Source organism: Lonchura striata, chromosome 7 (genome assembly GCF_050655825.1).
Source record: "Lonchura striata isolate lonStrDom1 chromosome 7, ASM5065582v1, whole genome shotgun sequence".
NCBI lineage: Eukaryota > Metazoa > Chordata > Aves > Passeriformes > Estrildidae > Lonchura > Lonchura striata.
Window position 1 is genome coordinate 5,582,619 of NC_140709.1, and position 23,456 is coordinate 5,606,074.

The 23,456-nt window shown below is 40.4% G+C and overlaps 1 protein-coding gene and 1 long non-coding RNA gene across 10 annotated transcripts in view; one reads left to right on the forward strand and one right to left on the reverse strand.

Moving 5' to 3' along the window:
• LOC110480621 (von Willebrand factor D and EGF domain-containing protein) overlaps positions 1 to 23,456 on the forward strand; it is a 186,957-nt gene that overhangs the window by 80,951 nt on the left and 82,550 nt on the right. The window contains exons 10-13 of one of the 2 annotated variants that reach the window (XM_085584839.1): positions 163 to 341; positions 3,850 to 4,790; positions 18,187 to 18,323; positions 19,376 to 19,531. In XM_085584839.1, coding sequence (XP_085440965.1) covers positions 163 to 341; positions 3,850 to 4,790; positions 18,187 to 18,323; positions 19,376 to 19,531 — 1,413 coding nt within the window. The remainder of the gene's footprint in view (positions 1 to 162; positions 342 to 3,849; positions 4,791 to 18,186; positions 18,324 to 19,375; positions 19,532 to 23,456) is intronic. The other variant, XM_085584840.1, reaches the window with a different exon arrangement.
• The window catches only part of LOC146766874 (uncharacterized), a 203,249-nt gene continuing 180,127 nt past the window's right edge, over positions 335 to 23,456 (reverse strand). For 4 of the 8 annotated variants that reach the window (XR_014956677.1, XR_014956675.1, XR_014956682.1 and 1 more), the window contains one exon: positions 335 to 21,619. This is a non-coding gene — a long non-coding RNA (uncharacterized LOC146766874). The remainder of the gene's footprint in view (positions 21,620 to 23,456) is intronic. The other 4 variants (XR_014956680.1, XR_014956676.1, XR_014956678.1 and 1 more) reach the window with 4 other exon arrangements.

Below are 23,456 nucleotides of genomic sequence, written 5' to 3' on the forward strand. Positions count from 1 at the left end.
AATAAATATTTATGGTGTTTCTAAGTGATCTTAAATTACCTCCGCCATCGCTAACGTCATGCTTTGAAATTTTCGTTTATGGAAAGAGACTTTTTATTGCATAAAAAGCTTGGTAAGAGCTTCAATTCACTGGGGCTGGTTTTTTTTTTCCTTCCTCTTCAGATCGTGTTCCCTTCAGGAGCATTTGTTCGAGCGGACCTGAGCGAGTGGGGAATGGGTGTGACAGTGAGGACACCGGGCAGGGACTTCAACAGCACCCGGGGCTTGTGTGGCCTCTTTGATGGGACGGCTCACAACGACCTCAACAACGTGCCCGAGGAAGACTTCATAGAGGAGTGGAGGTACAAAGCCAGAGACCCCACCCAGGAGATGCTCCCAGCAGTGTTCCACATGGCCTTGATGGGTTTATTTCATTACAGACTCCCCTAATGGCCTGACAGAGAGATCTCCTTAAGCAAAGGGAGAAGCCTGAAGACCCATCTCCATCCCAGCAGCACAGGGGCTTAATTTTCAGTCAGCACAAAACACATTACCAAGAGAGAAGTTTTATATTCACAAGTGATGTCATGTTAACAGCTGTGTTAAGATCCCTCTCAGCTGTTAAAAAAATGCAGTTCTCACCCACACTTGAAAATGTAGGTAGCTGACAATAGGGATTAATTAAGGGTTTCGAATTTCTCTTGTTCTTTTATTCCTGAATGCTAATTACAATATGAGAGTATAGATTAAATGTTACATTTTGACAAAGGCTGGTAATATATGTATCATGCTAAAACCTAATATCAACTCTACTAATGATGACAGTGAGCTCTGAAAACTTGTACTTTCTGGGACAGATGGTTTGGAAACAGAGCCAGGAGTCTGATTCTGACATCTCCCTGTCTCAGTCCCTGTCCCTATCCCTACTCCCATCTCTATCCCTATGCCACATTTTAATTTCTGTTGCTGAACTTCAAACATGCCTAATAGGTGTTCCTAAAACCAAAATGGGTTTGCTTGTGTAGCCTGGTTTGTGAAGTAAGGAAAAAGAAGGCAAAACACTGCAACATTGCTTTTCATCTGTACATGGGAGCCCAGCACAATCCTATAGGAACACTGAATTTTTAGACTTCTTACACTTCCGAAAATAAACAAGCACCTCTGCCATATTCTAGTTCTTTTCAGTGGGTCTAAGTAATGTCTATGGTCTATTTAATGTCTATTTTGGCCTGTCATTATAAATTCTACTATTTTGAATTCGACAGCCATCATCGACATCCTAATAATGGGGTAATCAGTCAGAGATTGCTTCTGGGAAGGCAAATGGAGAAATAGCTTGGTGCAAGAACCAACCAACAACTCATTACCCCAGAAAAGGGCTAAAAGGTCCTTAGGAGTACTTGTAGTACTTGTTCAAAGTAATTTTGTTGTAAAAGCTGAAGCCAAAGCGCAGTGCAAAGGAATTTAGTTATGAAACACTGAGGAGTTTTCTAGAGCTGTGTGATGGAGATTCTTCAGGGAAGGCAGAAGCTCCTGCTAAGTGAGAAGGGCAAGAGGGGTGGTGAGTTTCATGTTGCACTACTGCCAAGGATGGATTCTCAAGACCCCTCAGAACCTGGTTAAAAACCAAGCCAACAGAAAAATTAAGGTCACCTCCAGAGGAGACTGGATCATTCTCTGATCCACTCACTGAGAAACAGCCCAGTAAAAACCAAAAGCTTTATTGCTGCTGTTTTTAATTTAATTTTAAATAACCCTGAAAGCGTGCTAGGTTTTCTCCAGCACCTGAAGCTAATCTGAGTGCCCACCATCTGGCAGTTCAGAGCTTTCCCTGGCTCCCACCTCTCTCAAGCAGCTGCAGGGCCCTGCATGCACAGATCAGTTTTACACACCAGATTTCCAACACAACTTTTAAACAATAAAACAACATCAGAGCTTCCCAGCCATTAAATAGCAACCAGAGAAGAGATGAATTTTCAAACATGTGATTTAAGTAGGCAAAATAAAATCTTCAAACATTTAAAAATATACCAAGAAACCAGAAGAAATGCTGTTAAATTCTGGACACTTTCTCTATAATAGCATCCAACTCAATTAGATGAAAAAAACTTTTTTTAGTTTTTCCTGGATTATAGTGGGTGGCTCAAAGGAATTATGGTTTTATTATCTCATGCAGGGGACAGAGGGCACATCTGAGCTTGCTGAGGAACTGCTGGTATGTGCCTGGCTGTGAGGAAGGATGAGGTTTCCATTCTTTCGACACCATACACCTATGTTCCATGGACAGGGCTGACCAAAAGAAGTAATTGGTTTAATGTAGGAAAAACAGAGGATTTTGTTTCAGTAAAATATCAAGGCAAAATAGTTTCATTTTAGTGAAATTTTCATTGGTGTGCTGTTTCTGTCCTGATTCTGGACCAGTTTATGTGATTGATTTATTTTTTTATTAAACAAATAATATTTACAATAGTTTATGTAGTATTATATCAAAGGAGGATCTTCTTCTGCTGCCTTAGTCTAGGTTTAAATTTACTTGATGCTGAATCAGGGAAGCTTCAGGGGCAGATAACCCCTTTATTACAACCAGAAGAATGGGATGTGAAGGACACTCATTCAGATACTAAAATGTTTTGTCCAAAGGACAAGTGTCTCAGTCATGAAAAATGTTTGATTTTCCTGGACTACAGGGAAGTGCAGAACAGCTTGTGCATTTCCATGAGCATGAAAACCACCCTTTTATCTCATACTGTGTCCTGCTGAGCCCACACTTTGGGCAAAACAGGTCCGCAAATGTTTGTGCTCATGTTTCAGAGGATAAATAGGTTCATTTTGCCAGTGTCACTGAGATGTTCTATTTAAAAGTTATGATTGTGTCAATGATTAGAATGGTAATATCAAATATGCCATTTAAAATGCATTTCTAACAAATTGGATAAAGGCAATTACAGTTTCCAACAACAGTATCTAGTGTTTGGCTCAAATATGTTGGCAAATGCTTTCACTTTCCTGAAACCCCAACATTTTGGCTGCAAGACAAAATTAATGCCAAAATTATTTTAATTTTTGGTGCTATTTCAAATTTGTCTGGTAATGACATTCTGCCAAATGTTGGGACAAGAAACATATCCTTTCCCATGGAGCTCTAGAATTCCTCTTGTGCTGCACAAATAAGATCAATAAGATATATGAGATTTCTGAAGAAACTTGAATCATGGCTCTTTACTCAAACTCAAGCCTCTAGGAGTTTCTCCATCATTAAAGGCTAAATTTAAAAGGGGGAAGAGAATCATCTCAGTTAATATGATAGCCTGGCCCTGTGATCAATATAGAAGTGCTTTGTATTGAAATAAAAAAATAAAAAAAACTCTAGTAGAAGGAAATAGTTAAATGAAGTATGCAAAAATAAAAAAGTTAGCAATATACACTTAGAGGGCAGATCAGGCACACAGATAAAGATGATATCCATCATATAGGATTTGAAACAAATACGACTTTTTTGTCATTCTCCAAGAGTTAGCTGTGTCACCCAGGGACAAATCCCAGGCCTTATTTCATGTATAATACACAGAGTAACGTGCACTTCAGAGAAAGTCCTGCAAAGAAAAGTCAAGCAGTTAGGCAATGCTCCAGCAAACCACTTAAACATCCGGTATGAAAAGTCTCCATGAAGTGCTAGAAAACACACAAGACAACTCAAGAAGGGCAGTGCAAAAGTGACTAAAGAAAACAGAGGTTAAACGTAAGAGTTTTCTCAAGTACTTTTGTAGATTGGGAATTTATGCTTACCCTACCCTCAGTGAAGGTTTCCTTGTAGATAGACTAATTTGTCGAAAGTTTTCTCCTTCTAATCCCTTCCTATTTCTAAATCAGAATTCCTCCAGGGAAGAGTTTATTTGACAAGACTCCAGCACCCTCTGAGAGGAAGCAAAGGAAAAGTTTCTGCAGATGCCAGAAGGGGAGCACCAAGCCTGTCCCCATGGTAAACACAAAAAATGCCTTTCAGACGCCTACCCCTGAGCTCTCTGGTTGCCACGATGACCATGTGGACCACAGCTTTGCAATCCCATACCTGGATGTTACATCTGAGTTTGTCACTCACACAGTAACGGGGCCAACTTTGAGAAAAGATGCCGAACCACTGCCCAAGACTTTTGGTCAAAGATATTTTTCTAAATCAGTCCAAAAGCGCAGAAGCCCCGAGGTCCCACTAAAGCCCCTCCCACATGTTTCCATGAATAGCAACAGTTCCATCAACTCTACCAAGCTAACAGGAGACCTAAGGAAAGCAAAGAGGCAAGACAAGTATTTTAAATACTCATCCTTTCACCCACTGCATGGCCCTGCCCAGAGACACTCAGAGAGCTTTGCCTATTTTTTCCCCGAGGACTACTTTGAAGGAGATCGGATGAAATTTCCACTGTCATGGCCCACTCCCAATGGCCTGACTGTCACCAAAGCTCAGGAGATTTGCCACCAAATTCTTGCAAATTCCACCATTGGCTTGGCATGTAAAGGCCTCCTGGCAAAACACCTGGATGAGGCAATTGATATTTGCCTACTGGACCTGCAGCTCAAAGATGACGTGGCTTGGGTGAGCGCACTGGTAGCCCTTTTGGAAAATGAGTGTGAAAGGAGAGTGCTGGGGAGCAGGAAGGGAGAGTTCCCAGTTGGAAACCAGCCATCTGCTTCCTGGGAGGAGATCCTGGCTGCTCTCCGGTGTCCCGCACTCTGCAGCGGCCGCGGGCGCTGCACGGAGCTGGGCTGCAAGTGCCATGGAGGGCACGGCTCCTACGACTGCAGCCCTGCCAAAAGTGAGTAAAGCACTCTTTCCATATTGGCATTATTAGGTAGAACATCTGCACAGAGTTTGCTCTTCAAGCAGCGCTACCAGTAAGGCATTTGATGAATTAGTAATCAGGTTTTGACCTTGAAGAGCCAATCAAAATATCTGGTTGGCTGGTCCTTCATGGGGTTTTTTGCCTCAGTAACTTTTTAAAAATGGATTTTACAAGCCCCTTAGCAAATTGGTTTTGCAGAAGTGATTTTCTTTACATCTGATCTATCACTGGCATGCTGACAAGCAGGCTTCTCACAAAAAAAAGAGGAGCGTCCTGCTCACCTTGTGGTCAATATTCGTGTAAACACTGTAGAGATATGTCTTTCTTCTTTTTTTTCCTGGCCAAGAGAAAATAAAATTTGAACCTTAATTTCAAGCACTATACTAGTAACAAAACAAAATTAAAAGTGACAAAATGAACAAGTAGCCCTGCCAAAGGCATCAAATAGGGTCAGTCACCATGGCTTAGCTGAGACATCCAAATCTCCAGCCAGCCCCAGGAGCCCAGTGGCACATCTGACGCCCCAATGCATTTATTATCAGGGATGGGATCATCCATATTCTTCACATTAAACGTGACTTCAGTGCATGGGTTTAAAGCAGTTAAAATAGATCCTGACATCCTTTTATTTTTGTTAATGACAGGCTAAAATTTACAGAATTACATCCCAAATATGGAAGAATTAATTCTCTTTCACACAGAGAATAACTGACACCAGGGACTGAAAAGTGAGTTGAACAATTTTGAAGCAATTGACCAACATACAATTCAATGTTTAACTTATTTCTCTGTGATACAGAGGGGTTAGGGGCCTTGCTTAGGCCAAATTTTAAAATTTTATTTTGCTATGGCTGAAATCTCTCAGATTAAAGGCAAATAGCTTCAATTTGACCTTTCAAGTAAAACAAATGGCACCTTGTCTTCTTGCTGTGACATCATATATAAACAAGGACAGAGAACAGAGCTCAGCCTGCGATTGCACAGGGAGGTGAGAACTGGAAAAAAAACACACATCAGCTGTGGCAAACACCCCCAAAGTCACTGCCTTCCTCTGCCCTGACTGCTTTTTCTGTCTCTTGCTGCCCTTACCTTGTTCATTTTCAATGTTCAGCTGGGCCACCTTGTCTAGACAACACTTTTTCCTGAGTTAAAGAAAAATTGAGAATTAAAAAAGCCAGAAAATTAAAACCATGGTAACAACTGGCTTGCTTAGTTTTCAGGATGCTCTCCCTTGTCTTTGGCATAAATGCAGAGAAGTTAGGAGAAAACTTCACACATTTAATTCATTTCAACATTAACTGTGGAGAGGAAAAAGTACTGCCACTGTCTAGAGTGAATCAATTTGAATGAGCTGCAATCAATGAGGTCCATTATTAAATATTATTATAATAAACCATTTATTAGTGATTTGGGGTATTTTTATGTAAGCAAAAATAGATAAGCTGTTTTATATATATATATAAATACATGATCTTGTGAATGAAATATAAAGCAGATCTATACATATAGCCAGAGGTTGGATCCCCCACAAGGAGAAATAAAATCTTATTTCTGGCATGCCAGTCACCCTGATATTCTAATACTAAGAAAAGGTCATCTAGATAATTTGGTAGAGTCAATCAAGACAAGCCTCCATGGAAGCTTCAACTTTAGCTCTTCCTGAATTTTGAATTTCATTCAGAATACATTAAAGGATATTTGCTTGTTTTCACATTTCAAATGCAGAAATTTTTTACACAGACAGCATGGGATCATTTAGATTGGAAAGGATCTGGGAAATCATGGAATCCAACCCTTAACCCAGCACTGCCATCTTCACCACTAAACCATGTCCCCAAGTGAAACATCTCAGGTGGTCTTTTGAACACTTACAGGCATAGTGACTCCACCACTTCCTTGGGCTGCCTGTTCCAATGCCTGACCACCTTTCCAGTGAATATATTTTCCTTAATATTCAAATTAAACCTCTCTTGGTGATGACAGCAGCAAGATCCTCTTGCCCTATTGCTTTTTATTTGGGAGAAGAGACCAATCCCCACCAGGTATAATCTTTCAGGTAGTGCAGAGAGCAATAAAATCCCCCCTGAGCCTCCTTTTGTCCAGGCTAAACCCCCCAGGGCTGTTCCCCTACGTGTCCCAAGGTACACGTGTGGTGGGACACGTCTTTCCAGGGAAAAGCCCAGCAGCACCACACAGCAACAGCCAAGCTCTGCAATGTCACTCCAGAGGACTGGAGGTGCTCAGAGCCAAGCTCCTGCTGATGTCACTAAAGCCTGGCTTTAACCAGAATAAATTACAGGAGATGAAGATTAAGATCAGTCTCAGATATAAAGCTGTGTGCTCTGACCAGAGCAGCCTGAGCCCCATCCCTGGGAGCTCAGGAGTCCTGGCCTAGCTGGCAGAGCCCAGGAAATCAGCACAGGCAGGATAAGCCCCTGGGCTTTGTGACTAATGAGCAGAGGTTCTGTGGGAAGGGGAAGAAAGGAGGAGAAATTAAGAACTGAACTAGGTTCCTGCAGGACATATGTAAGTGCTGTGTCTTTCACTTTCTTTTCAAAAAGTCAGGACAGAAGAATCAAGAGAGTTAGTGTTAATCACAGAAATGCTGAGTTTTAAGTGCTATTGCTAGGGAAAAGTTATTTTCCAGGAGAAGCTGCATGACTAATGAAAGAAAAGGTAACTCCTTTTGCTGGCTATATATTTTCCCATCAGTTCCAAAACAAATCTCTGTCTAATTTTCTCAGGCTGGAATTATAGATGTGAATTAAAACTCCCCCAAGATCAAGGAGGCTATCAAAAAAATTCAAGTACATTTTCCAAGGTCATCCAACCCCAGCTATGCTGCCAATACAGAACAATATATTCTGCCGCTGGTTTTGGCCAGCAAACACACACAAAAAGATGGTCCTGCAGTATTTTTAGGAATCAGAATGCAGGCCATGATATATTTGAAGTGATTTTAAATGAAAACAGAAATAAAGAGAGAAGATGTGGTGTGTGGCCTGCAGACAAGCTCACTCCTCTTCTTTGCCTGACTCCAACAGGAGCAGTCCAGGTGGCCAGAGCTATAATTATCCTCACATGAAAATCGCTATTTGGAGTTGAAAGGCACCTCTGAAACTTGGCAGCACTCCAGAAGCTTAGAATTTCTTAATGTTGCTTAACATTTCATAACCCCCACCCCCTCCAACACCTGTATAAGGTGCTTAAAATGTCATTACCACCTGTAATTAAAGGCAGAATCCAATTACAGCAGATAGCAAATCAGGTTGGTGCTTACCATTTGTATATATTGACCATGTTGCTTATTAAAAAAATCAGGACTAGTAAAGCACACATAGAGTAATGTAATATGCAGATTGTATGAAGCTCTAAAGAGCAATTACAAGATAAAAGGTAATGAGGAATAATAGCGACAGATTAGTTTCAGTGAGGTAATGACACTTCAAGTTTAAATTTCTATGTGGAAAGTTCTGGGGAGAAAAAAAAAAAAAACCAGCAAAGAAATCAAAGCGAACAAAAAATGATAGTGGGAAGGTGAGAAAGGGACACTCACCTACCACACTTACAGAGATCCCATTTTTATATTAAGACATTTCATTGGTGATATTAAGAGGGACTGTGAACCCAAGTGCATTTTCAGAGCTGTGAACCACAACCACACAGGTCCCCCAGACCCATCTGCCACAGCAGCAACGTCGATTACACCCTGGTATTTTTAGAGTGGTTACACCGACCTTTCTGAATTCAGCAGTCTGCTTTGGGTCCTGCTCATCTGCTGTAATTTAATAATATGAATTAAAGCATGCAATATTTTTAAAATATATTTATATTAATGTATTTATCATGAGCAAAAGTATGAGGTCAGCTATTTCAGTTCCTCAGGCTGGGTCTTCCAATGGAAAATGTCTCTCCTCCTTGATCCCATCCCTGATATAAGAATAAGCTCAGAGTTTTGATCAGACCATGAATGTAAGGTCAGTTACATATTATAGAAATCTCACTCTTTATGTAATTGTGATTTATTTTTAAGCTTAATTCTCATTTTCAAAGACAAAGCACAAGGAAGACATTGAAAGAAAATACTTAATTTTTTTCAGGATCCCCAGGTGAAATGGGACAGAGTATTCTAGTTGTCTGCATCAAATTCCAATCTGCTTTGGAGACTTTGTATGGGAGCATACTGACTGAAGTAAATACTTTTCTCCCACTTGAATCAATTCAATGATCTTAAAATTCCTGATCATAATGACTATGTAAGGGCTGTTAGGAAGTCAAGTAAATGAATACTTTTTAGCATTTTCAATATATGTTTTGCTGATGTGATGCAGAGGGAGTCATCAGGGTGTACTGGCTCAATAGCTGCTGTTTTTGCATAAATTAAAATAAATAAATTAAAATATTATACAAAGTAAAATTGCATCTTCGACTTTTCAAATGAAATATAATCCATTTCCTAAATGCCCAAGATATCTACAATGAAAAATATTGTTCATTGTGTGTAAGGCTGCTGTTCTCTGTGGCTGGGACCAACTTGTGGTAACCAGATCTTCAAGGGAGAATTCCATTTAATAGCACCACAAGGGCCCCAGAAACAGAGTTAACAGAAACTGTGACCCTTTGCACAGGAATTGATAATTTTTTTTTCAAATCACTTGGGCTTGTAAACAAAGCAAAAGCAACCAAGCTTCTGGCTAATATGGCAAAACATGTTCTATGGCAGAGGATGCAGTACACTTAAGCAATTCCATTGATTTTTCAAAATTGGATTTCATAAGAAGAGTCAAATATGCTCATGAGAACAGCAAAAACCATGTTTACTGTTTTAAACTTTTCTCACCAAACAGAGGACTATTGCTATAAAAATGTTAAAATGCATTCCTTAAAAAGCCCTTCTTCTTTTCAAATAATAAGTCATTGGGCTTAATTCTACTCTTCATTATAACAATTCCATTGACTTTGGTAGACATAGTATTAACAAAATCACAGTTCCTGTTGCTTTGATGAAGTCACACTATCAAGACAAAAATCAGGTCTCTTTTTCACATATGTTGTTTTGTTTTTCCCTTTTTCTCATACTAATTGTTGACTTTTACATTACACAATGTTGAATTTTCTTGTCTATCCAGCTGAGGGAGGTTTGAAACTTTCCACTGCCTGCAGCCTCCCCATTCCCTCTCATGTTTAAGGGTTCACTTGGCAGCTGATGGGTGTGAGGCAGTGTTCTTGTACTAAAGTTTAGAAGCTGGGGCATCTGTTTCTATGAAATACATTTTTCTTCAGCAATGAATCCTGTAAGGCAGGGAATATTTCAAGCAGATCCCTATGTACCTTTGCAGCATAAACCACACTTTACACACAGCTCCCCTCCCACTGGGACTGTGCTCTTTACACTGGGCTTAAAGATATTAAGGATATATTCTTATTACCTTTAAGCTGACATCAAAGAAGTCTCACTAAGTTATCAATACTCCACAAAAGAGGTTCTATAAAGCTTGAAAATGAAAACTTTTCTTTTGAGACCTGTTATCTCCACTTACTATGAATTTTTACCAATACTGGAAAGTAGATAAAGAATAAATATGAAGATACATATTATGCAATTTAAGATTACATTGTGTTCAGTTAGTCAGCTTTTTCCTAGTTAAAACAATTTATTATTTAGTACTGAAAGAAAACTGGGGAAAATATCTTTCAAATGTCTGTGTGCAAAACACACCTTCCTTCTCCCAGCCATCAGCAGAGGAGTGGTCCTCGTCATCACAGGGGCTCTGGCACAGGCTGCCCAGAAAAGCTGTGGCTCTCCTATCCCTGGAAGGGTTCAGGGCCAGGTTGGATGAAACTTGGAGCATCCTATGTGAAGAAAATTATTCTATACTGTCTTCAGGTCTGGGCCATAAAAATTTACACAAATACATTCTTTTCAGGCTACAAACAGTATTAGCAGACATAATTTTAAAAGGTATAATGATTAAATATCAAGCTTTGAGATTACTTGTCAAAACATTGATTTTTGAACAGAGGACTTGTCACCTTTTGAAAATAGCACTCTTGTTCTTTTAGGGGAATGAACACCTCCAACCACAAAAGTTTTAATAAGAACTACAAAATTTGAAAAAGAAAACCAGCTTAGAATCAAAAGAGAAAAAAAGCACAAACTTTAACTACCACAGATGCATCCTCACTGACACCCACATACTCTGCTCAGAGAAACATTTTTCTCAGTCACATCAAACATCTTTGTAGGCAATTCTCAGGGACTGGGAGCTTCTTGCTAGTTTTGAAGCATTTCTTCTTTTCACAGCAGTTTTACTTTAGTTTTTCGTGGTGCAGATGCAATAAAAAAGCATCTGAAATGGCAAACATCAATACCAGCTTTAATTTACTGTTTTAAGTCCCAATTCTTTCCATTTGAGGCACAGACCTGGCTGAGCAGGAGGAGGACTATTAGCTTTATAGTTACAAAGTCAATAGAAAATGAATTTTAAAAGGATATCAAATCTTGGTGATAAGGGAGATGGAAGGTTGCATGCTCAGTGATCCATTCTATTCCCTGCAAACCAGGTCAGGGAAATCAGTCTTTTCTACAGATTAGTTTATTTGTTTTAATGCAAAATGAAAACAGTGAAAACAGTCCAGTGAAACATGTAGCTAAACAAAACCATTTTCCAAAGAACACAGAATTAAATTGCTAGAGAAGTTTAAAAAATTATAGGTCTCATTCAAACTGACCAAAGCCAGACACCCCAGAAGCACAGCTATAACTTCTTTAGTTATCAGGCTGTTTACAGGTACCACAGGAAATTTCAACCTTAAATCTTGTTAAAACCAAAAGAAAACAAAAAGCCCTGAAAAAACAACCTCTTTCTCCAAATACTCACAGTGCACATACAATATAAATAACAAATTCACAACAGTTTATAAATTAAAATTAAAACTTGCAAACCATTCAAAGGTCTGATTTAAGCTGACCAAAACCAAAAATTCAGAGCAAACCTTTAAGGCCTTGACATCATGTTTTATGTTGCATAAAGACCCCACAATCCACCAGAACATTCAACCAATTGTGAACAAAACTCCGAGTGTAATAACCAGATTTAATGTAATTCAGTAACTTTAAACATGGGAAAATTACTAAAACCAACTAATCTGGCACTAGAGTGGACATAAGGACCAAGATGACACCATGACGACACAAATCCTTTTTGTGGCATCACTGCACTCACTCTTGGGAGCCTCAAGATGCTGCCAAGGGTTCTTCCCTAAAGTGGCATTGAGGGACAAAAACTGAGACCTGCTTTGGTGTGCCAGTGAGCATCATGAATGCACAACCAGAACCTTACATGAGGTCACCTCTCCAGGCCATCTGGAAAAGAAGAAATATTCTGTAGTCAACAGCCCAATCCTCTTCTTTTCTATAGCTGAAGTACATTGCTGGTAAGCCTTTTAAAAATAGAAGGATTAAATAAACTTAAAATGTCATAGTGAGATTTCTAAAGCAAAAAATAATCTACCATATTGTTGCAGCACATGGATGCTTTCAGTGTGATATTGAACCAGGCCATTTCTCATGCAAGGGAGCTCTTGCAAAATGTTTTTTCCCCACGCTCTCTCAGGGCTCATTTCTGCAATCCATACTGGATACCAAAAACCCTCAAACAGAAAACCAGATTCACTCCATGCCAGCAAAAGGTCACAGATCTAGAGTTTGGTACTATGGAAACAGAGTTGTTTAGGTTGGAAAAAATCCTTAAGGTCTGTGAGTCCAACTGTTAATCCAGCACTGCCAAGCCCAGCACTAAACCATGTCCCCAAGTGCCACATCTACACAGCTTTTAAATACCCCCAGGGATGGTGACTCTGCCACTTCCCTGAGAAGCCCATTCCAGTGAAGAAAGTTTCCACCCTTTCAGTGAAGAAAGTTTCCATAATATCCCATTAAACATCCCCAGTGTGACATTCACATTCTCTGGACAGACAGAAATAATTCTGTCTCTCAGGAGAAGCACAGAGAGAAGAGAAAACAATCTTTATCTCAGCTCCTTTGTTTTCCCCATGTGGAATGTGGTGTGGAGATTGTTTACCTGCAGTGATGGCTGGGTAGGATTCTGGTGAAGGTTTTTTGGGTTCAATGACCAATGGATCCAGCTGTGGCTGAGACTCTCAGCAGAGAGTCACAAGTTTGAGTTAGATAGGTAAGTAAGAAATAAGTATGTAGAATAATATAGTATCTCTTTACATATATTAATGTAATATAGTATAGTTTTAATAAAATTATCCTTCAATCTTCTGATCTGAAGCCAGACATCATCATTTCTTCCCTGGATCTGGGGTTTGCTCCATTTTACTGTACCCCTGCTGCAATTTGAGTCCATTTTCTCGTCCTGTCACTCGCTAGTTGGGAGAAGAGACCAAGACACACTTTGCCACACCCTCCTTTCTGGGAGTTGTAGATAGATGATCCCCATGAGCCTCCTTTTCTCCAGACTAGACACCCTCAGCTCCTTCAGCTTCTCTGGTCCTCTGAGACCTGGGTTTGGAAGCAGGAAAAAACACAGTTTTCATTTAGAAGCCAGGGAGGTCACTGATGTGCATGACTTCTGGCAAAGAGCATACGGCTGCTGATAGTTTTTCCTTAGGGAGGATTGTCAAATGAGCTTTGGGTCATGGATAGCACAAGTTCGAGGATAATGCATTCCATGATTGTGTCTATGATTACTAAAACAATATTATATACAAAAGAAATTCAATATTTGTGCAAACATTTGAATGGAGGCAGACCCAGACTTGCTCTGTCCGAGTTGTAGAGAAAATTGAGCATCAGTTTGCTCTGATACAGAACCCTCATACCTATGGTAGCTGGAGGTCCACATCCACACCATCAAGCTCTGGTATGGAAAATTGTTCAATCAGCTCCCTGATTCCAAGGAAGGAGCATCTGGGCATCATGGGCTATTTAACCCAACCCAGCACTTATGATCTGGTTCTTGATTTGCTTTTCATGTCTTGCTTATTTATCATCCCCTTTAAGAACAGCAGGGTAGTTCCTTTCCTTCTCTTTATTCAAACAAAATTTCTGCTGGTTTAAATTTCAGGTCTGCTGGTCCAGTCCAAAGCCTCCTATGTAGTTTTCAAACATTGCAGAAGAAAGTTTATTTGTGCTGGGATACTTTTCTAATCAAATAGTAAATCCAACATGAACCATTTCTATCTGTCAGTAAGACCTCAATAAGTGTAGTTTTGCAATATTCTTGATTTTTGCAATATTCTTGACACAAAATCAAGTCTTCATTTTTCTTCTACAACTGTGCATATTATTTACATAATACACTGCAAACAATACCTGTAAACCCAACCATGTATTTATGTGGGGGGGTTTCAGTCTATTATTTAGCCTGTGCTCCTTGTCAGGTTTGATTAATGTAAATGATTACAGAATGAAACTGCACCGTCAGCAGCTCTGAATTTACTGTTATTTCCTGGAAATTCCTGCTGGAGATGGGAGGAGAAGGAAGGGAAGGCAGGGGAGGTGTGCCTTGAGGACAAGCATTGTAAACCAAAGAGGATAGATCCTTTATTCTGTCTGGAGGCCTTTGGGATTTCCACCTTCAACTCCAGACCCTTCTCTCCATTTTATCTCAAGACAGTTTCATTAAAACACAAGATTTTCCTTATTTTTTCCCCCCAACATTTCCTGCTGTTCACACTGTCCCATTGCAATGCTCTGTCAGGTGAAAGTTCCTTTTTTTTTGTGTTTACTTGGTGTGGGTACAGACTGAGCACTGGAAATGCAGAGGGATGCCCATGCCTGAGCCAGTGGATGTGAACACACAGCTCCTTAAATCCTCTCCAGAACTGCTGCAGCCTGTCACACATCTGAACCCCAGGTGCCACCCTGAGCTTCAGTTTTTAATCTACTAGTAAAAGTCAAAGCACATTTTTGGCTTATAAGCCATACAGAGAAAAGAAGGAGGATGTTCTGCCCTGAATTTAGTTGTATTTTGGTATTCACACTCCCTAACCATAAAATATTAATGCTAAAATATATCATACTTTTTACAAGCACCTTCCAGGACTGCCTGATTAGCTACAGATTTCTCTCCTCTAACTTGCCCCTCTACAGACATCAGACATCCATGCCAGGTCTCCACAACCTCAGCTGTCTCTGCATATCTGCACTTTTGCCCTCGCTCTCACCTTTGTGATGGTTCCCAGCTATTTTTATTGCTCCCGTCCTTCTTCCCTCCAGTCTTCAGCTGAACTACTTGCAGCTCTTTTGCTGAGGTTTTTCAGGCTCTCCAATATTTCCTTCTGATGTCAGCACCTCTCTGGACTTCCAACTACCCCTCCATGATCCAACTACACCTTGATTCCTGTACCCAGCAAGAGCAGGGTTTGGATGTTTGAGTGCCCAGCTGCCAGGAGACTTTTCCAAAGCCAATGGAAGGGAGATTTCCTCCCCCTTTTTTGGCTGAAACTGGCTAAAATGCAACACTAGAAGGCAGAGGGGAACCTCATTAAAACCAAATGGCTAAAATCCCTACACCCATTACATGTGACATTATTTTAAAAAAATTAAAAGTAACAACTCTTGTCAATATTCATGTACTGCCTATACTGAGGTCCAAAGGCTGAACTCTAGTGTCCATTTCTTTTAAAAAAGAACCATTGTAATTAGTTTTATTTTCCATCATATTTAAAGCTGGTAAGACACTGATGTTTGTAGTTATGTTCCTTAATACAAACACAAGTAGTGTTTGTATTAAGGAAAGGATTTGACATTTTCTCATGCCCTGCCAACAAGTCTGGGAATGCACAGAGAGCTGGGAGGGGACACCAACAGGACAGCTGATCCCCACTGACCACAGGGATATCCCATTCCATGTGGCATCACTCTCAGTGCATAAACTGAGGGGAAAACTGGGCAGGGATCACTGCTCAGGTACTGCCTGGGCATTTGGAAAGTGATGGGCAATTGCATTGTGCATCACTTATATATATTCTAAATATTTTATCATTATTATTATTACCATGACTGTATTTTCTTCCTTTTTTTCTCCGATTAAACTACCCTTAAACCAGCTCACACATTTTCTCACTCTCTCCCTTTTGATTATCTCCCTGATCCTGCCAGGAGGGGCAGTGAGCAAGTGCCTGTGTGATATCCAGTTCCTGGCTGGGGCTAAACCTTGACAAGTGTGCACAGAATGGTTTGAGAGAAATAAATACAAAATGCTGAGCTGACACTGTAAGTCACTGGGAAAAGCACTGGGGCTGGGTAAACTTGCCCTGGCTCTGACACAGGAGTGTGGCCATAAAGATGTAAGGAAACCTTTGGGGAAGTGCAGGGATTTAATCAACAAAGCTGAGAGATATTCCATGGAACAGGAAGGGCTGCAGGAGCACATTTGTGCCCCACTCCTTCCCAGGCTCTGAGATTCTGCTTCACCCACAGAAGCCTGAAAATCTGCAGTGATAATGAAAACATTAATGCAATCCAAGCTACCTCAGTACTAGTGGGGCTAACTATTAAAATCTCATGAAAAACATAATGAAGCATTTTTATTTTTTAATTTTCATGCACTAACCACAGAAGAAGGTAATTTATCAAAACCAGTCACCACATCTGACTAATAGTTTTGTACATTACAGGAATCCACCAGTAAAACTGATGGAAGCTGATAAGCTGTAAACGCTTTCTCTTCTTGTAAATATTGCAAAGTGTCCAGCAGTGTTGGTAATACTGCTGCAATAAAATCAATTAAAAAAAAAAAAAAAAAAGAAACAAAAGCTAAAAGCACTTCAAAAGTGCAGGGGGAAAAAAAGTATTTTCATTTTTTTCATGTTTATGTTGTTTTCATTCCTATTTTCCTCTGGAAAAAAACACAAGTCATGCGGCTCTGTTGTTGCAGGCTGCAATCTGGTGGGATGGCAGTGTTTAAACAGCATTTTCCTAATGGCAGCCTAAATGGCAGAGTCCTAAAGGAACAGCAAGATGCTGGGGAAGGTTATCAGCTCCATTCAGGGCATTTTGCCCCTTGAATCAGAGCTGAACTAAGGTACCACTAAAATATTAGGTGGTGGAGAGCTGCTGTTTTAGCCAAGCTACAGCTCAGAGAAAACTGATGGGCAATATTACTTTGCCAGAGCTGCTGTGATGGTGCTGGGAAAAGGAAGCTAAGCAGGAATAACAGCTGGGACTCCACTCTGCTGGTGAGCAGCATCCCTCCCAGGGCTGCTGGTCATGCCCCTGCTATTAAGTATTGTTCAGGAGACAAGAAGAAAGTGTTCTGCTTTGTGTTACTTGTCATCATAGTGGCTTCTCCTGGCCACTAGATCTACAAATAGTATAAATGAAAATATGTAGCCATGTTCCCAACTGACTGCTATTATTGATGTATGATATTGGAGCCATTCTGAGTCTTGTGCTACTCAAGAGCTGGTGCAAATATCTACCAGATTATAATTTTTCTTAATTAAATATGTGAATTCTGATATCCAATGGATTTGCATTTTTCCTCTGTCAAAATAACCCCAAAGTGAAAGCAATGAGCAATTTTAGAAGGTGAATACCCGAAGTAAAACAGAACCCAAATGAAACTTTACCTGAGAACCATAAAACATTTTTAACACAGTAATGGGTGAAAGTCAGCCTTGTTATGGGGCCAGCACAGGCTGTACATAACTTAAGCTCTACTTAAGGCCTTAATGTTGGATTTAAGTGAAACTTAGCTGATGTATGACCTTTGTGCTGACACAGTGCACAGCTGAGTGCTACCATTAATGATTTAACCCTCATAAGAAAGCTATACTTTAAGGACCCTTTTTCTGCTGCCAAAACTTTAGGGAAAACAAACAAACAAACAACAAAACAAAAACATAGGGCTGGCTTTTTAACACTCCAGGAATCCTGGTGGCACAGTCATCTCTTGTTCCTATGTGTCTTTCTGCTATGGGATGAGGCTTTGTCCTCTCAGCTGTGCTCCCATCCTAGTGCCTGGGTCAGGGATGTATTGCCTGGGTCAGGGATGTATTACCTGGGTCAGCAGATGTATTGCCACTGGATACTTAGGTCAACAGAAGTTTTAGCCCTAGAGACCTTTTAAGACGAAGCCTCAGCTTCAGAGAATTGATTCAGGAGCCCTGACACTCACTGATACATCCTGCAGCACTGGGACAATATTTAATGGAGGTTTGCTGCTTCCCCTTTTGACAACTGCTGTTTCTCTGTTCAAGAGAAATCCCCAGGGAGGTAAGGAAAACCCTAAGGAAAGTATTAAACTGTGACAACCAGGAACAACAAAATCTCTGATGAAGCAGAAGAGAACAGTGCTGCTCTCTAAAGCTTTGTATCCATCTCACCCTGCAGAGCAAGCTTTGGAAATCACAGCCTTGGAGAACGGGGGTCTCTGCGACGTCCGAGCCTCGGACTGCAGCAGGATCCGGGCGTTTGGCCTCGGGTTCAGAGAGTCTCCCAGCCTGCACTGTCAGGTCACCAGGCTAATCGTAAGCAGCTCCTAAAATATGGCTGGTACAGTCAAATGTTGATGTGTTTATATAGAAATACTTTACTCTGGTCTGTGCTGTCTTCCCTCAATGCTTCAGCAGGTTACGGGTACCCACCAAGCCCACTGCCAAAGTGTTTGTTACAAGTGAGGGGAGCTGAAGAGGCTCAGACCTTTCCAGGACTTGTTCCCTGGAAATGCACAGATATCAGTTCTTGCTCTTTATCTCTGTGGAGTTTTGTTTGATTCCTGTTTGGTTCAGCTGCTCTGTAGTCCATTGAAGCCTGAAATCACAATATTATTTCTCATTTTGTACATTTGGAATCACTACATGTGGTTGTTTTCCTAAACACATTTAAATGTTAAGTTTTGTGGTTGAATATAGGGTTTCCTCACCACAGTTACAGAGGCTCTTATTTGAATTTTCTTAGTCATACTTCAACACCAAATCAGAGGTTTTGATGAGCATCAAACCCATCTCTTATGCAAGCACTGTAATTTTATCATAAACAAGTATACACAGGCAATGCTGCAACTGAGTTATTTCGTGGATCAGCATCCTCAGATATGAAATGTTTGATTAAACTCATAAATCCACCTCAGAACAGACACAGCCTGACTCCCAGTCGGTGCTGGCACACTCACAAGGCACAGCTGAGATTTGCTGAGCCCCCTTAGGGCTCCATAGGCTCTTACCAGTTGGAACATTTTGTGCAGCTGATCTGGAGGAGTAGCTGACATCACCTTCAAGAAGCCACGAGCCAGCTGCTGAGCTCCAGGAGGAAACACAAAGTCACTCCATTACATCACCCCATCTCATCCCAGCTGCTCATCCCAAGTGCAGACCACAGCACGTCCTAAATCAATAGACCACCTGCATGCCTAGCTAAGCATGGCTTCCCCTTTGCTGTAGCTATAGTAACAACATGTTTCCTTTTAAATAAACCACCTAGGATTACCTTATATTATTGATCAGAAATATAAACATACACTGACAACTGGAATCTCTTTATGAGGCTTCATTTTCTGCACTGTCCCTCTGCTTTACTGTAGCATCTCAATGGAGAATGGATGTCAAGAGAAGAAGAAAGCACAAAAGCAGATTTTCTGAGCTCTGAGGCTGTTGACTGCCAGATCCCCCTCCTGAACATCACAGAGGCTGTGCACTTCGTGGCTGGTGACGAGCCGTTGGCAAGATGGCAAGTGAAAGTAGGAATCTTATCAAGTTTCTAAGAAGCATTTTAGAAAGAGAAAAATCAGTTGTCATGGTAAATTAAAATGCAAAGCACAATTTGCTTCCTTTGAGAAATGAAATGCCTGTAGAAATTCTCACACTAATGTCACATAGAGGAAAAAAAACACCCCACCAACAAAAACAATGAGCTAAACCTAGGTGTCTCTCTAGCCAATCCAAAAGGGCAAATTACAACCACTTCTAGAGGTAATACTTGAGTTTGATGCAGTTGTGCTAATCAATTGTTAATCATTAGTATTCCATTTCTGAAAACCCCAGCTCAAACTCCTGATTAGACAGCAAGACTCGAGAGCTCTGACTCCCTGGGCTGGTTCCTGGGCAGGCTTGAGCTGGGATGTCACAGTCATAGTCATGGTCTGAATGGCTTCAGGAAGAAGCCTGTGCAGTATCTGCTTCTTCTGGGTTCTCTGCTGCAGTTTTAGCCCCATTTTTTTTCACAAAATGGTACATATTTTTCTAAATATCCCCAAGAAACAAGTGCCTTCCCAACCCTGAACACCAACTGCCCTTGGACTCGCTCTAGGCCTAGATGGTTATTTTCTGCAGATCACTCGTTTTTTGCAAGACTGAGATCTTTTAAAGGCTCTGAAGCTGAGGAGAATATATTGCCATTGTAGGGAGACTGCAGATGTGCTCTGAAAATTGCAGCATGCGAAATGAAACACGTAAAACACTCCCATCACCACTGCCTGTCCTGCACCCAGCTGAGGACACGTGCTGCCATGTGGCCTGGGGGAAACAGAAGGATGTTTGGCAGGGCAAGTCTTCTATCAATCATTTATTTTGAAAAGATAAGGATTTGGGAGTTTAGGACATTAGGGTAAAACCCTATGGGTACAGAGGCTGTTTGCTGCTGGGGTGCACCTTGGACCTTCTTTGTGTCATAGACCAGGATTGAAGCAGGAGGGGAGGTGCTCTGCTCAGGGCTCCAAAACTTCTCCAAAAAGCTACTGAACTCTGCCAGCTGTGAGATAAAATGCTGCCTGATGGTGGAAGGACCTGAAAAAGAAACCCCATGGGTGTTCCTGGCCAAGAGGACAGCTAAAATCCTGCTATGGACACAAGAAGGTTTCTCCAGTGCTCCAGGACATTGTCCTCACAGCACAGGTCTATTACAACTCTGATTGTGTTCAAGTGCTTCCTTTCAGCCCTGAGGAGGTCTGTACAATTTTTCTCATTCTTTTCCCTCAAAAACAGCCACAAAAACTCTTTCCATGCACTAAAGCTCCAGAAAACCTCTGCACCTGGAAGCTTTCTGCCCTTTCCCTCTCCTTCAAACCCTGCAGAGGAACCAGGCTGACAGCTACGCAGCGAATACTCAATTAAATCATCTCAGTCTGCACGTGAGTCTGGAACTCCTGTGGATCTTTAGATGAACAAATTGGGAAGGCAGAGCCTAGTGCTCAGTTTCAAAGGCAGCTGGCCTTACATGGCAGCACAGAGAACAAAATTGTGGAGCTTTTCAAGATAAAAAATTACTTTCAACTGATACCACAGGTGCTCAAAAATTCAGGAAATTCCTCTTAAGACTTATTGCAGCTCATAAGACTTATTGATGATCTGGGTATCTATGTATCTACTTTGTAAAACATAGCTAAAGGATTTTTTCAGAACCAAAAGTCAACACAATTCTTTCTGGAAATGTCACTCTTCAATATTTTCAGAATCTCTCCCCTTTCCCAAATCAAATCTCAAAGGAATCAGAAAAATTTCACTACAGCTTTTCTCATTACCAGCACTGGGGGAGCAGGAGCTCTTTTCAGCACTCTTTCATTTAATCTCCTGTTGTATTCATGTTTCAGATTTTGCCCATTGTTCCCAAAACTTGCTGCTGAACACAGATAAGAAAGTACATGTGGCTACACCAGAGTGTTTGGCATAATTAATTGAGATATCAAAATACAAACCCATTCTTGGGCAGCAGATGACTTGAGCTGTCCAGGCAGATGCCTGGGTGAAGAGGTGAATGAGCTTGGCAGGCACTTATCTAATTTGGAAAGCAGCTCTCATCCTTTTCATTAAGTTGTTGTTGCTGTATTTGTCTAGAATGGGAAAAAAAATCACAAAAAAGTAAGTGAAAGAAAAACTGAATTTGAACTCAGAACAGTTTTTCACCTTTCAATTTTTTTTCAAACTTTCTTACAAAGTCTATGTAGAGTGATGCCAATATCCAAGATCATTTGATAATGGGTGAAAAACCTGAGGCAGAAGCAACAGAGTTCCTGATCATCCTTTGCATCTATGAAGAAGCAGCTCTTTCTTTCCAGATGATACCAAGCAAACAAGGCCCAACTCTAAGTGGGTTTTTGCCTCTTAAGGGCCAAACAAATTAAAGATTTGCTCAGCTCAGTTCTCATCAAAGTGTTTGTTCCACATCACTAAGATGACTAATGAAAAAGCAATTAAAATAGCTATAAACCAGCCCAATTCTAAAAAGAGACCAAAATAGATGTTTAAAATAGAATGTAGAAAAAAGATACAGATTAAAAAAATAATCAAATTACAGGAGTTACATCTCACTCACAGTGCTCACTTCAGACAGAAAATTAGTGTAATTTTACAGCTTTTTATATTTTTCCCTGCCTAGCCATTTTTTCACCCATTATTAGTGCACCTGTATTGAGACAATATTGGACACTCTGGTAAAATAATTAATTGAAATTAAGTTTAAATTGCATCAGGAATAATAAATTCTTAATGGAAATCTTGCTGCCAAAGTCTTTCAGTGAAGAGCAGGTCTACAGGGGGGTTGTCTGTTTGAATTTTTTGTCTAACTGCAGGAGAAATCCTTTATATCTTTTAAAAGCATCTTTAACTATAGTACAGCACACTATAGTCTAATATGTCAATAGCCCAATATTTTCCTTAAACTGATGAATTTTACTAGATCAATGAATTTTACTGAATTTTTGGACTAATTTATATTAGTCCAAAGAAGTTATTTCACTTCCACAAGTTGAAATTGTGAATATCCATGAATGCTGCCTGTTCCTGCCCTTGTGGTGGTTTCTGCAGACACAAACACTCAGCCCACAGTGCAGAACCATCCCATAAGTCATTGTGGGAGAATCTTCTCCATTATCTTCCATGAACTCTCAACCAATTTGTGATATTCCTGCTTTTTATGAAACTTAGCAAGTGTTTTTTGCTCTCTGTACTTCTGTTTATCTTCGTTCAATTTAACTTAACATTCTTTCTGGGAACTGGAAGAGTTTATTGATTGATCAAAAACTTTATGGCCTCAATCTTGTAAAAGTCCCCTGCAAAGGGACTGAGGATGTTTCAGCTTTGTGGCCTCAGGAGAGGTGGAGGAGTGCTGGGGATTGGTTTTTAATAGCAAGAAAACACAGGGGTACCTGATGAATCCAAAGCAAACCCTGTCAGATTTGCTAAACAGCAGCTTTATTTTGACTGTGAGAGGACAAAACCTGAAAAATACCTGACAAAAGGGCTTTGCTTTCCTTTTGGTTCTCACCAGTGTCTACAGCATGGCCTTCCCCAGGGTTTTGGGGTGCTCTTTAAGGTTCACACCACTCAAGACATCTCACAAAGCACTCTCAAAAGCAATCCACTTACCCATGCTTCTCTGGTATCTTTTCACTTTTACTGTGGAAAAATTAAAATATAAATTCACTCAACTCTTTGGTATTGTGTAAGCATTCTTATATAAAAAAGGCCATGTTTAAAGCTTTCTGAATTATCCATTATGAGCTGGGATAGGTGACTGCTCTAATGTACCTTCCAACAAAAATGAGACTGTTTCTCTCTCATATTGTCCTCCCTTGCATCTTTTATAAAGTTAATTTCAAATAAACCTATATAATGCATATTCTTTTTTTTTTTTTTTCAGGCCAAGGATTTTACTTACTTATTTGCTTT